Source organism: Ruditapes philippinarum, unplaced genomic scaffold (genome assembly GCF_026571515.1).
Source record: "Ruditapes philippinarum isolate M1 unplaced genomic scaffold, ASM2657151v2 ctg3474_1_1_1_1, whole genome shotgun sequence".
Taxonomy (NCBI): Eukaryota; Metazoa; Mollusca; class Bivalvia; order Venerida; family Veneridae; genus Ruditapes; species Ruditapes philippinarum.
The window spans coordinates 124941-140097 of NW_026853974.1; the positions used below are offsets into that span (position 1 = coordinate 124941).

At 32.4% G+C, this 15157-nt stretch overlaps 1 protein-coding gene across 3 annotated transcripts in view; it reads right to left on the bottom strand.

Annotated features, from left to right (window-relative positions):
* The window catches only part of LOC132738591 (uncharacterized), a 29663-nt gene extending 15236 nt beyond the window's left edge, over positions 1 to 14427 (bottom strand). Inside the window, exon 1 of one of the 3 annotated variants that reach the window (XM_060726128.1) lies at positions 13941 to 14427. In XM_060726128.1, the coding sequence (XP_060582111.1) occupies positions 13941 to 14145 (205 nt within the window). In that variant the 5' untranslated portion in view covers positions 14146 to 14427. Of the gene's footprint in view, positions 1 to 8269; positions 8575 to 10213; positions 10665 to 13940 lie in introns of those variants that run through there. The other 2 variants (XM_060726126.1, XM_060726125.1) reach the window with 2 other exon arrangements.
* Positions 14428 to 15157: the final 730 nt, after the last annotated feature.

Here is a 15157-nt window from a genome sequence, read left to right on the forward strand (position 1 = left end):
TTTACTTTTTGAAATATCATTAAATTACGTAAGTTAATATAAAAACATTATTATAAATATGTTTCCTTTTTTAAACATTACGCAGTTTTTCCAAAGTATTGACTGAAAGTGTTTACGTGCGATACACATGCTATAAACAAACAAGTGTAATAAATTTTCATGATAAATTTTCAATCATAAGATTTTAGGAAAACTTCAAGTCATCAAGAAATAAATAAACATTACGTAGCTTTTTCAAGTGTCTACTTATGATGTATATGTTCATGATTGAATAATCATGTTCTTCTTGTAAATCAATACGTTAATCGTTGAGTTTGTTATCATTTGTAAAGACGTTTTGATAACCTAACTAGATAAACGAATTTCACATATCAATCTTAATACAATAGATGTCACTTTATTGTGTTGAAACAATCAACTTTTACGATATGATTTTGGAAATTGATGTCACATGTATTTGTGTAATTACATTAGGCACGTTGTAAAACCTGTGACTATTTCTGGAATTAATTCTCTGTCGAAATTTCAACTCTACCTTGATACATTGACCATTACCAGTAACAGTTCTGTTAGCCATGGACCCGTAGTATTTCACTCTTACACTGATAAATAAAAAAAGATCGGAAGAGTGCGTCACAAATATAATGTTTCATTCGTCCCGGAATCCCAGGTGTACATAAATTACACAATCACAGTTTCAAATCAACGTTGTCAAAATGTGTTCTAGTCAAAATATCTGCGCAAATGATAAATTAATCTACATTTCTTTTCTCATCGGATTGGAAAACCTTTTATCGCGTTTGCATGTTAGAATGCAATACATGTATTATATTCCAATTTTGAGTGCTGTATGGTATAAACTTGCATGGTTTGAATTGGGGTCATCATGATAATATTAATGAACACATGAATTCCAATGTTGTGCAATATTATACCATTCAGTATTCAAAATCAAGATATGCATCCTAAACAAAAAATTGTCATAAGTATCGCAGTTCTTGAAATTTTGTCATTTGATAAGTTTGTTTAAGATTAACATGATAGGAAAAATATTGTTTTCTGGTTTGCAAATTTTACATCATATAATTAAACACGCAAATCGGATTCGTTCATTTTCTTCCTTATTGTGTTTTAACAAAATGAAACAATAAACAAATTTTTAAAATATTTAAAATACTATATGCGGTATACTTCTTTATTAAGTAAACATGCATTACGAGTACCTTTGGTCATTTCCTTGCGTGAGTGTTTGCAATGTATTTTGAAAAGTAAACAAAGGGATGGCGATACACAGAAGCTTAGCCTTGACTTTTTGACATTTGGACAATAAATTTGTTTTGTTTTTCAACTATACTGATATAATAAAATGATTATGACAGCTTTTCTATTGTTTTCGGTGATATGATGTTTTATCTTAAAGTGACATTTTGCCCACCCAGAGGTAAACAAATGTTCAGTGAACATATCAAAATAACTTATAATTGTGTTCAACGGAAATTTCTATAAATATCATTCAGGATGTATCGGTAACGCTCAATTCTTAGAAAAACTTGGGCAGTCTTTTTATGATTTTTGGTAGGTTCTATATTGTATCATAAACATATTTTCATTATCAGATACCGATAAAGATGAAAAATCATGGTCTTAAAATAAGCGTTATATCGTATTTTAGCCGATAATAGAGACACTGAACTTGGTTATCTTATATTTACATTTACACTACTAACTTAAAAAGTATACAACACAGAAGGACTCCTTGCTTTGAAATGACCGACCAGTCAGCCAACAAAGGTGCTCTGTTTGTTGTTAAGAGCAGCATCGGAGGCCCTGTAATGCCCGAAGTGGTGTGTATAACTTCCTATATGAAACAACAAATTATGGATTGGGCAAAAAGTCCTATAAATAGGTAAAAGTCTGATGGACCCATGGAATTGTCTTTGTGTAACGACACACTTCTGAGAAACTGTCACAGAAAGTACACAGTCTGACCAATGCAAATATCGAGATACGGACGGACGGAAGGACGGGTGGACAACGCCAAAACAATACCCCCCTCCTGATTCCCTCGGCGGCGGATAACAATTTGTTATCTTTTCGCGTTTGATAGGATTGATTTTTTGGTACGGAATTAAATTTAAGGATGTCTATTATTGCCATGACAAAATACTGTATAATAACTGAGCAATCAACAGGAACGAGTCTAACCAGACTATACGAGTGTGCATTGACCTGGCGTTATAATGGTAGGTTCATTGCTATGGTCGGACAGAATACTCTTTCTTTCTAGCACGCATTTCAATTGTATGACGGTTTATGATAGTATTGGTAAAAAAATAACTCTAGATACCGTACGATCTTGATAAAATCTGACATTGATATTACTTAAAGTACATCATCTCATTTGTCCGTACGTCAATTTATCAAATCGTATGTTTTCGATATAAGCTCGAAAACATAGAGTCGGTCTCATCCTCACGAACATCACGTGCAATAAAATACGATAACGAGGCATTGGAACATTGAACAAAACAAAATATATCATAATGATTAGAACTAATTAATATATCAATTGGCTATAATTATATAGTATGGCAGGTCGTTGAACAAATTTCACTCTCCGTACTTAAACTAAATAATGGAAACATAATTAATTTAATAATATTCCATGAAATTTTACATTGTGTCCATGGGTAAAAATGAAAAACAAAGACCGATACCAAAACACTTGTATGTAAGTTGCCTGCCCTTAGATTGACATGAAATAACAAAAAACAAAACTCAAGGGAAGATAACTCGAAAAACGAAGTATGTCGCTGGCCTCCAATTATTTCGCTTAAAGCGTTTCTTTAATCAAATTTTAACATCGGGCAAAGTTTAAATAAATCTATATTATGATATAGTTTTCAATCTACTACATGTAGATGATATATATGTAACGTACCATACGTTTTAAATTTGTAAAAAAATTCTTTTTTACATTTTGTGACCTTGCATAACCATATTTCTGACATTGTCCAGTATCTAGAACACTCATATGTTTAAACTTTCAATAATCATTTACATGTAACATGTAGCATGTAAAGATACAGAAAACTAGCCTATCTATTGTCTCAGATATATTTAATGTATGCAACAGAATACATCGGTGATTCACTGCCACGAGTTTAAACCTCACTAACTATACAATCTGATTTCAAAATCGCACTTTGTATTTGACAAGTATTTACAAATATACAATTATGAAAAATACCTGTCCTTAAAGTTGAATAACTATCACATTTATACGTGATCCCTCGGAAGCAATGTTAACAATAAAATTGTATGAAAGTTGCTGAGATATAATGTTCTCAATCTGTTCATGAGATATAATGTAAAAGCGCATCATCTCTCACGCCCCCTAGCACCGGCTTACGTGGTATTCAATCTTCAACACTAGCATGCTAGAATCAATGATCCCGAAAGTCCAGAACATTTAACAACAATGCAGTTTAATACGGGGCACCATTTTATACATTTACCAATTAAGTTAAAGTTTAGAATTAAAACAATGTAAATTAGCAAAGTTCTAACATTTGTTCCATGCTTTTCATTCCAGAAGTATTGGAACGCGTGTTTAATACTATTGGATTCCATTTGCTATATTTTTCGATATATTAATTTAAACTTTATATTTAACATAACTACTTCTTGGATAGGATAATCTCTATTTGACCTTGACATTTAATGTCAAATTTTGAATTTTGCTAAAAGTGGCCATAACTTTGTTATAAGAATTTGATTCATACTTGGACAAAACAACACTTAAAACAAAACCGGCGTGTTGTTTAATTCAAGTATGACATTGATCTATAAATGGCCTTGACAGTCAAATTGTGCTAAAATTGCCGTAAGTTTGTTATGAATTGATGGAGTCGGCTTGTTCATAAAAAATACAACCACTTATGACAAAACTAGCATAATTATGGAATTATTCAAGTATGACCTTGATCATCAATTATTAGATTTTGCTTGAATTGTCATCAATTATTAGATTTTGCTTGAATTGTCATCAATTATTAGATTTTGCTTGAATTGATCATCAATTATTAGATTTTGCTTGAATTGTCATCAAGTATTAGATTTTGCTTGATTGTCATCAAGTATTAGATTTTGCTTGAATTGTCATCAATTATTAGATTTTGCTTGAATTGTCATCAAGTATTAGATTTTGCTTGAATTGTCATCAAGTATTAGATTTTGCTTGAATTGTCATCAAGTATTAGATTTTGCTTGAATTGTCATCAATTATTAGATTTTGCTTGAATTGTCATCAATTATTAGATTTTGCTTGAATTGTCATCAAGTATTAGATTTTGCTTGAATTGTCATCAATTATTAGATTTTGCTTGAATTGTCATCAATTATTAGATTTTGCTTGAATTGTCATCAATTATTAGATTTTGCTTGAATTGTCATCAATTATTAGATTTTGCTTAAATTGTCATCAATTATTAGATTTTGCTTGAATTGTCAGAACTTTTTCATTTATTTAAGGATGTGGGTAATACTTGAACAATACAAACTTATGATAAACCGACATGTTGAATTATTTAAGTATGAATTTGACCTTAAAATAACCCTGGCCGCCAAGTTCAATTAAGAAAATTTAATTGTCTCTTTTAAAAAGTAGCCATTAAAAACCGTTCACATCAATATTCTTACTCCGATTTGTTTGCAAAAGTAGAGCGAGGCCCCCGCTTGCGGTTGGCGCTTTGTTTTTGTTGTGATATATCAAATAATACAGCTTAAAAGGTAATAACACATGGTATGTACCACTCAAATATTTACATAAAGTAAAAATATGATATGTGATACACAAAAAACGTATATAAAAATGGCACATTAACAATAAAACATCACAACGCTTATGTCATAGCAAATCATGCCATATCATACTTTCCTGGAAGGACCAACTTATGAAATTGAAACAAGTGACAAGAAGACTACCAAGCATGTTGAAGTCTTAACTGTCAAGCCGAAATTAAGATTTAAAACAAGTACATTTCGTAAACTCAGTCTCAAGTTCAACAGTTTTGTTCTTCCATTTATAGCACGAGTAATGGTCAATTAATAAACAAGACACACACGCTTGACGTCAGCAGATGTTCCACTATAAGCCTTTTACAGGACTTACTAAATATGAGCCGCACCATGACAAAACCAACATAGTGCGTTTGCGAACAGCATGGATCCAGACCAGCCTGCGCACCTGCACAGTCTGATCAGGATCCATGCTGTTCGTTTTCAGTTTCTCTACTTGTTATAGGGTTTGTAAGCAAACAGCATGAATCCTGATCAGACTGCGCGGAAGCGCAGGCTGGTCTGGATCCATGCTGGTCGCAAACGCACTATGTTGGTTTTGTCGTGAGTCGTTTCAGCTTTACCAACATTGACCTTCAAATAAATTTAAATATACAACCTTTATCTAACTTTGTAATGATAACATGGGCAAAGACATCTTTTATATCTGTCAATGACCTAACAAGTTAGATAAGCACCTAACTTTGGTAGCGGCTTATCAGTTATTGTGGTGAATTCAGTGGATATTTATGACTTGTGTTATCACATGTTAAGTGCTCTTCAGATTGCAAACGATAAGCGTAAAAATCTTTAAGATTCATCAAAGTTTTGCTTAAGCTATTCAAAATGAATTACGCCTTTGTTGGATGTATTTGTTGATGAAATCACGTACTTTAAGATCGAGACGCCCATCTCCAAGGTTTTCCACATACATGTATAGAACTAAATTGTTAAGTCATGATATGTAGCCAAAAATAAACTTTAACAAAAAAAAACGCGAAGTTCAAGATCAGATTTTGAAATAAAATAGATGCAGGTATACAATACATTATATTATTTTACAACTGTAAACATTTTCACAAAATACAAATTGGTAGTCAATTTTACATTTTATCGCGACAGTAATTGACGAGAATACAGGTTAGACTGGCTATAGTAAAGACTGTACTCGGGTTAAAATCGAGGACCCAGATTTTAAATATGAGTAAATACAATTTATGTCATAAAAAGCGAGGTTTTACGCACGCGCAAAACGACTGCGAAGGAATAGCCAGCTATGCACTCCATACCTTAAGAAGAACCAAATAAATTGCCATGTTCGTTGAAATTAAAGGGGAATCGTTACTACACAAAATTTACAGTACGTCCGTACTCGTTTTATACTGTGACAGACGGGTACAGTTTCGTAATGTGCGAAACCCTGTGGTAAATTAGTGGTTTATCCTAATGCCTTGGAGATTAATTAATTATAAACCGATTCAACGATAAGTAAAATTTTAATAAGCAAATGGCCAACAATAAAACACCAAATTTGAGCACAAACATAATATGAGACGCGTCATGACAAAACCAACATAGTGCGTTTGCGACCAGCATGGATCCAGACCATCCTGAGCATCCGCGCAGTCTGATCAGGATCCATGCTGTTCGCTTGCAAACCCTATAACAAGTAGAGAAACTGGTAGCGAACAGCATGGATCCTGATCAGCCTGCGCGGACGCGCAGGCTGGTCTGGATCCATGCTGGTCGCAAACCCATTATGTTCGTTTTGTCATGACGCAGCTCATACATAAGACATTAAAGGCATTAGACACTTTACCAAATTTAACCAAGATCAAAAAGCACACGTGTCACCTCCACACAGTACTATCCAAATCATCTAATTGTGAATGCTAACCAAATGTACTATATGATTTACTTCTTTTTTTCTTTTTCTTTAATAATTTGTCGAATTTCAAAATTGTGTTCACTGGGATTTGTAGAACAGTTATGGATGCTTCGAACAGAAGGTTAGTTGCTGGGCCTTTTTGAACGCAATGAAAATGATTTTGGATAGCATACCGGCTTATTTTCACATAGGCTGTAGATCGCGTTTATTTTTAGATATAATCGATATCATCTAATAAACATTGAAAGGTGAAAAGACAAGTCGAAAAATAAGCCTAAACAAGCAAAAAATCACTGAAATAAAGCGTTGCTTAATTTGTTTTTCTAAATATTTGTAAATATTTGAAGTTAAATGAGAATTTACAGTAAAAACGTACGTGCACGTGGAGTGTAAACAAATTCTTATCAGACACTGACCCGCCCATCAGATGGTCACAAGGTGAATGAATCACCAAACTTGCATTTTCATAGTCACGAGATTTTTATTGATTTATAATATACCGTTGATAAAACAATTCAGTATAAAGGCTCATATAACCTTTAAGATGTTATTTTGTTGTTGTTGTTATTGTTGTTATTGTTGTTGTCTTTCTCTCCCACATTTAAATACACAGTAGCCTTAATTATCTTCGGAATAGGAAATGCATTAATAACTATACATTCATCGTTGTATAGAGTATCAAGCGAGGTTTTACGCACGCGTAAAATGGCTACGAATGAATGGTCAGCATAAATGTAGTATATAAGACATTAAAGGCAATGACCCGTTACTAAATCGAACCAAAATAAAACAGCACACGTGTGATCTCGCTTTACTATATAAAAGGCGGCTATTTAAGTTTTTTGAAAAACCAGAACTATGTCCGTACTATCCAAATCATCTCAAAAGAAAATACAAAAACTTTAAAAGGTCCTAGTTTCACAGTGTTAACAAATGGATATATTGGAAAATGCAGATGTTTCATTTCAGTGCAATGCAAAAGATTTTACACCGATGCGTTTTGTCCAAATGCGAAACAGTTCCGGATACGAAAAAATTGTCTTTCAATTTAAAGAAAATTTGAATAAAAATGTTTTGCAACAAACCCTGAATTTAGAATTGTTCATGAAGTGTAAAGCTGGTGTATGTGAATGTTTTTAATGTACTCTTGTTTTTATTGACGAATCGCAAAGTAAATCGTGTCATTCCGCAGTAAATCATGCGCCTTATTCAAAATCATTTAAGACTCATTACATAATGATGATCGACTACCGGTATATAATAATAGAATCTTATTTTCTTTCTGCTTACTGAAACTAATCGTTTGAGCACAATGTTTTCCTGTTCAAAATATGAAAGGTCATAGATATTAATTTTAACCCCTATACCTTTTTACCAAATATTGTACATTTATTAATTTATGTAGCATAAGTATTTAAAATTAGATTAAAGTGTAAGGTATGTATAGTAATCTTGTTTAAAATGATAGAAAAATTAGAAAAAAGAAAAAAAACGGCATTGAGAGTGACACAAAAAGAAATATTTTAAAGTTAATGTACATACCCCCAGTATCAATTATCTTTAAAATCAGATGTTTGTTTTTACGATGCATTTGTATTTCTGTAGGAACAAACGACGTTACTACGTCAGAATGACGGCGGTGTCTTTGACTTCCTCTATACCGTTGACGGAATGAATTAACAACGGTAGTTTTACCGACGTTATAATCCCCTAGCACAGGTATTCGGAGCACGTGTTCACAATGAGACATGGTGAACGATTTGAAACAGAGTCAATGTTGAATTAATATACATATATGATAATTCCACATGAGAAAACAACTAGCGAGTAACGTCCTTGCATTGATGTCTTTTTTTTATTATTGATAAATCAATGATAAATTTATCCAAGTTGAAAAATGTTTACGCACTACTGTCATTTCAGTTGAATTCTACTTATATAAACTTGGGTTTTTCCACAATGTTATCTGTACAAGGTATCCTATTGTAAACTTTAACTATTGTATTTAACAGGTGCGTTTGCTCTATTTATACACCTTTTTATGTAAATCAACCTATTTTATTTTCGATCTTTTGTTCAAATTAAACTCACTTTCATAAACTTTTATATGTAATACTAGTAAAGTAATGGTTTCTGTATTTAAATTATCAAAAGACAAATAAAAAAATGTAACAAGGTGCCCCCATACGGTAGTGGGGCATTGTTATATTGTGACATTACGACATTTTATAATCTTTCTAACCTTCTTAGAACCATGTTTAACGACGAAATTATACAAAACAGAAGAAATTTTGCAAACAGAGACATGTACATTGTTGAGTACACATACTCACAAAATGATAATTCTATTGAAATTAAAGAGGCTTGTTATCGCGACTTAACTTATTTTTATTTCTTTATTGATCGATTGGAACAAACATTTGTATGTATAATAGTATCGTATTGTTCTTCCGTCTGTGTGTCGGGGTCAACATCAAATTGGTTCTGCCATAACCTTAGTAAGTGACCACAAATAAATAAAGTATAAAAGGGGCAAAGTCTGTCAATAACTAGTTGATAAAAGGTGAACACATATGGTATTATGCTACCTCTATATGTTGGCAGGACAGACAGACGGACAAACAGAATCGTATGTGGTACCGAAAGAGAACACCTAAATTGAGAAATAAGAATAAAAGTAAATAAGCAAACTGTAATAACTAGTCTTGTAAAGTTATGTGTTCAATAACTTTAAGAAAATCAGGAGAATGTTTACCAAATATTATAAATACTTATGTACATTGTGATAAAGCGATACTTCAAGTTAAATATATGACTTCAAAACAGGTACAATTTTTACACAAGTTCCCTGAATCTTTCCGATGACAATGATAATTTTAATTTATTGAAAACTACGGTAAGAGCTACATTGAATACTACGGAATCCGGTTAGCGCTAAACTGAATATCGAGTATCGTCACCTTCTCCTGGGCGACACTCGATATTAGGCGCATTCGGCACGACACACAAAACGAAAACGAAACACATTGTTCGATGACTTGAATGTCGCATTGTTGCTTCTAGTTTTGGAAAGATACTGCAGTAAAAATTGACTGTCGTCGGTCTTTTATCGTATGTCGTATCGTATGTCGCAACGAATCAGTGTCGTCGTTCAAACAAAGCAACATACGAGGGTCGATGGAACACACGACAAAGTGAAAGGATGCTTAACATTATATAGCGCAAAGAAGAGGAATATTTGATTTTCGGCTTTTATTGCTTAACCCGACACGCGACATTCAACGCATTACGCGACAAGGAGCAAAGATACTTAAAATTCTATAGGGCAAATACCCGCAAAAGAGCATCACACATCGATTCTTGTGACCAAAACTGTGAAAATAAACAATTTCGATTCTATTTAAACAAGATACAGAAACTGTAACAATATATCAACTGTCAGTCTAATTTTTTTCTTGATCTTAGTATAGGAGTTGGTGTACTTACCTCCAGTGTCCACAGCTTTTATCATCAAATGTTTGTTTCTACGATACATTTCTATATCTACAGTGACAAAGGGTCTCAATGGAACAGAATTACGACGACCTCTGAAATTTCCAAGGTTTTCAGAACGGAACGATTTTATAACTGCTGTTTTCCCAACAGTATGATCTCCTAGCAACAACAACCGGAACACGTGATCATATTGAGACATTCTTAGGACTAATATGATTTGAAGATTATCACTCAGTTAATTTTCTCATGGACAGACATGGTAAATAGAATCCAACATATGTGAACAAAGAAAGCTTTCTGAATACGTTAATACAAAATAATTGCAGCAATATTGAAAAATAATCCAATAAAAACCTTCCTAAAGTCTACACTGTTCTTGCCTAAAGTTTTCTTTCAATGTTCAGGGCACATATGGAGAACGTCATTCGTTTTCATAATTTTCATAACTGGCTGACGATGTTGTCGTGAATAAATGATAGGTGAATGACTGCCATATGTATGAACCTTGTACTAGTAAGTAAGAATGAGTCTGCATTAATTACATACCTAACTGTATATTTATATTTCTAGTCAATGTATATATCATATATTCAGCAATATTTGCCGTCACGTCCGTATAAGACTCATTGCTTTTATACATGTATATATTTTATCTGATAACGGGAACTCAGCATTTAAACATGCCATGCCTTCTTTATATTTTATATGATATAGAGTAAAGTTTAATAACTTTATAATTAAAATATGTCCATTTTAATTTATTATATATTATCTATGAATGATTTAATCATATCATATCATTACCTATATTTCAGTGATTCTGTGAAGTTATAAGATAATTATATAACACCTTACTTTTTTATTTATCAATTTCTTAGCCTGAACATGTAGAAGTTTGTAGAAATTATTCTATGTAAGAATAAATGTTACAAACTGAAAATATATGGAATAAAAGTCACGTGACCACATCAGATTACAATGTAGACACTATTATTTTCTAGATTACGTCCAAATAAAAAGCATAAATAGTCTCCAGTTTCATTAATGCTTGTGTCAAAAGTTTTATATTACAGATATAAAATAAAGTAAAAATATGCTGAATGACTTGTCAGTGTATCGCATGATAATGTTTAATTTATGTTGTGCATCTTTTTTGCTAATAGATAGATTATATATTTTAAGAGACCAGCGACCTTTTTGTAATATTAAAGGAAAACCACTGAGGTCCAAAAGCCTTAAAATAAAATTATGAATTCTCCTATAGATCAGCTTTGGCATTTTGAAAATCGTATTTTTTGTGCTATTCTTAATCCGTATTGAGCGAAAAGCTTTGCAACGCTTTTCAAATTTTGGTAATTTTTAAAAGGAACAATAATAATTCTGGAGAAAAGGAGTGAGAAAATGATCTGAAATGTACACAAGTTATTTGTCTAGACAAACATAAAAAAGGAACATTCATTGTGAAAATATTTTCAATCTTGCTATTTCAACCAAAACAAACCTCAGTAGACTCCCTTTAAGACAAAATTTTAATGTACGTGCAGATACATAGTATTACAGTGGTTATTTTTTACAGGAAATATCATACTAACAAGTAACTTAAGTAACAGTGTCATTTCAGGATGACGTTGCATTACCTATCGTTTATGCAGACTACTACTTTACTTACTTTATGTAAAAGAGATTTCATGAGAGTTTCTAGAAATTCAAAATCTAAAATCTACGGTGTTCCGTTCCGTTAGGGCCAGCACGTTTTTTTCTGAGAACAAATGACAGCATACGATGGTGACACTACACGGAACACCGTAAAATCGTCTTTAAAGAAGATACTTGTACTTGGTCGTGGTTAACCTACTTAGTTTGCATAAGTTTTAAATTGGTTACGGGTTTTCGTTATTTCATGTGCTTGAACATGCGTTATGTTTATTTTTTGCTTACTATGTTCATACATTAATTACTTTAAATGAAAAAAAAATATAGTTCATGTTGACATTAATTTTTTTATATCATATATTCATGTATATATGAAAACTTGTTAATTAGTCTTATTAGTCATTGATCAGCAGTCTCGAGCTCTTTCCATAACTGTGACATGATCAAATGTAAAATAAACTTTACATGATAACATAATCATATCAAGGCACTAAAGGTGCTGTTTAATTAGCGGCAAACACGAACATTTTGTCTGATCAGGATCCATGCTGTTCGCTTACAAACCCTATTACAAGTCGAGAAACTGATAGCGAACAGCATGGATCCTGATCAGACCGCGCGGATGCGCAGGCTGGTCTGGATCCATGCTGGTCGCAAACCCACTATGTTGGTTTTGTCGTGACGCGGCTCATATATACATGTATATATGTAATTTTTAAGTAAAAATCGAACCTTGTTTTCCGTTGGTTATAACTAACTAGTTACCTGTTTACAGTTCATCTGGAGCAGATATTGTGTTTCCATTTCTAATTAAAACATATCAGAGGGAAATAAGTATAAATATCATTACAGATATATATTGGTTATAAGTTATTGAATGAGCATTGAAAAACGTTTCTGTCTGATTTGTACGATTTTCAGATTGCCAGATATCCGGGCGTTTTTGATGTTTGTTCTCTTTTGTATCATAGGCAAAAATAAAACACGTTTCCTGTCGTCACAATATGAGACCCCACAAAAATGCAGCCAATGCATATGATTTTTCTACCGTTATCCATTTCTCTGGTGTCACAATAAGTAAACTCCAAACCATTTGTATCCCCGACGGACAGTGCGGTTTCTGGAGTGCAGGTACCTTTACCGGTATGCGATTTAACTTTGACATATTTTCAATAGAAAGCTTTTCAACCTATGATACAACTATTGCTTGGTGTAGTCCAAAAACTGCATTTTTAATTAATAAACCCTGATGAATGTTCAACTATGTTAGACCTATCCTTCGTTATCATTTAGCGTTAAAAGCTCAGTATTGATATGGTTGGAATGATGTCACTGTCACATACAAGGTTATTATCTATTCTTTCAGATGACGGCATTTCAAGTGTTTGTTCAAGTTTAGTATCTTAGATTGTATTAACAGGTTGTTTCTTTACATATTTTACAAACGTTTTGGGAGAAAGATGTTAATATAATCTGTGTTCTTGCAGCATTGCTGACCGTCCGTATGATACAACCAAGAGAGACGGTCGGTCTTAAAGTCATGAACATTTTTCTATGAAGTAACAATAAGCGCACATTGGACATACCTAGGAGTTAAAATCTCATGTCCCAGTAAAGACCCACAAGGAAGGATCCCATGCAGATAATATTGGCATAACCCCTGACATAAACATTATGCGACTTTTGATTATGGTATTTTATGTAACGTTATGTACATATTTGTACACTATGTTAAAATACTATGCTGTCGTATATATCAGTGTTAAAATAAAACCCAGAAGGGTTTTGAAATAAAAATTTCAAATGTCCCATCTTCATTTGTTGATGTACATAATTACTGAACTCAAATTTATTATACCTTCTTGCCTTTTCACCAAACATGATTAAGAGTCGCTGAATGTCAACATAAATCATAGTAGTTATTGATATATATTCATATTTGAAGGTTACCCTAGTGCTTACCTTATATTCACGATTTAGACACCCTTTACTACTTATTTTCACTATACTAGAAAGGCAAGGCACGTGTTCATGAACGTGTTGATAACATAAACCAGATACTTACTGCACGTGTCCCAGATCATCATGGTGACTGGTTCCCGCCTTAACGACGAACGCACATGTAACTCTATTTCTGTATCACTATATTGTCCATACTGTACGTTCACGTCCGTTCTTGAGGACGTTGTTACAACAGATTTAAGCATTGAAGTCTTACTGACACCATAATCTCCAACAACAACAACTTTTATACGAAAGGCACTAAGCATGTCCTGAATATCCCTGCACAACTCCAGCAGTTAGCTTCTCACACTTACTGATCATAACTTGACCCTTAAATTTGTTCACATTATATTTCCCCTAGGTTAGATAGTCATAAATAACTTTTATGATCTGTTTTATCTCTTTTATTTTCTTAATTTGATGTAGAAAACACTATTTGTATTGAGTAATTCACTGATTTCAATGTTTCTTTAATATTTTAAAATATGTATTCCAGATTGTTTATAAAATAAGTTGATTATTTTAAACGAGTCATTCGATGAAAGAATTTTAACACAACTGACTAATAAAGAAGAGATAAGTATTATTATTATTATGTTTGGCCCGAATTTATAGACTTAAATTGCTGCTTATTTAACAGCTTTAAGATAAGGGGACCTTTGATTAAACGCTATATCTAATTTCCGATTCATAAAATATCCGATGTGATTGAAGAACGTAGCAAAATTCTTACATAAGTAAACAGTGATAATTCAGTTTTACTCATTTATCTGCGCTATCATAAATATATTTAAAAAGGAACTGAAATTCTGTAAAACTTCTTTCTTATTAATTTCAAAATATGAATATTTAGAAAGATCTCTTATAACAATTATAGATTCAGACAATAATAAATTTGTTAATTTCTGCCATGTAGGTCATCTATAATCATAGTGTTTAAGCTACTCTAAGAAGGTCAACAATTTGATTGTATATGTTAAAATTTTATCATTCTTCAGATAAAAGTGTTCATCTTTTCAAATCGTATCTATCAAATAGAAGTCAAGTTGTTAAAGTTGGATGTATCATGTCCAATAGCTGGCTTCTAACCTCTGGGGTTCCTCAGGGATCTATTCTCAGCCCTCTTTTATTCTTATTATATATTAATGATATCGCTGTAGCTACAACAAATTTAATGGTAATATAGATTTTTATGCTGTCGATTCTATTATATATATATCCGATCATATTTTGAATGTACCTATAGTTCAAAGTAAACTTCAACAATATTTGGATGCC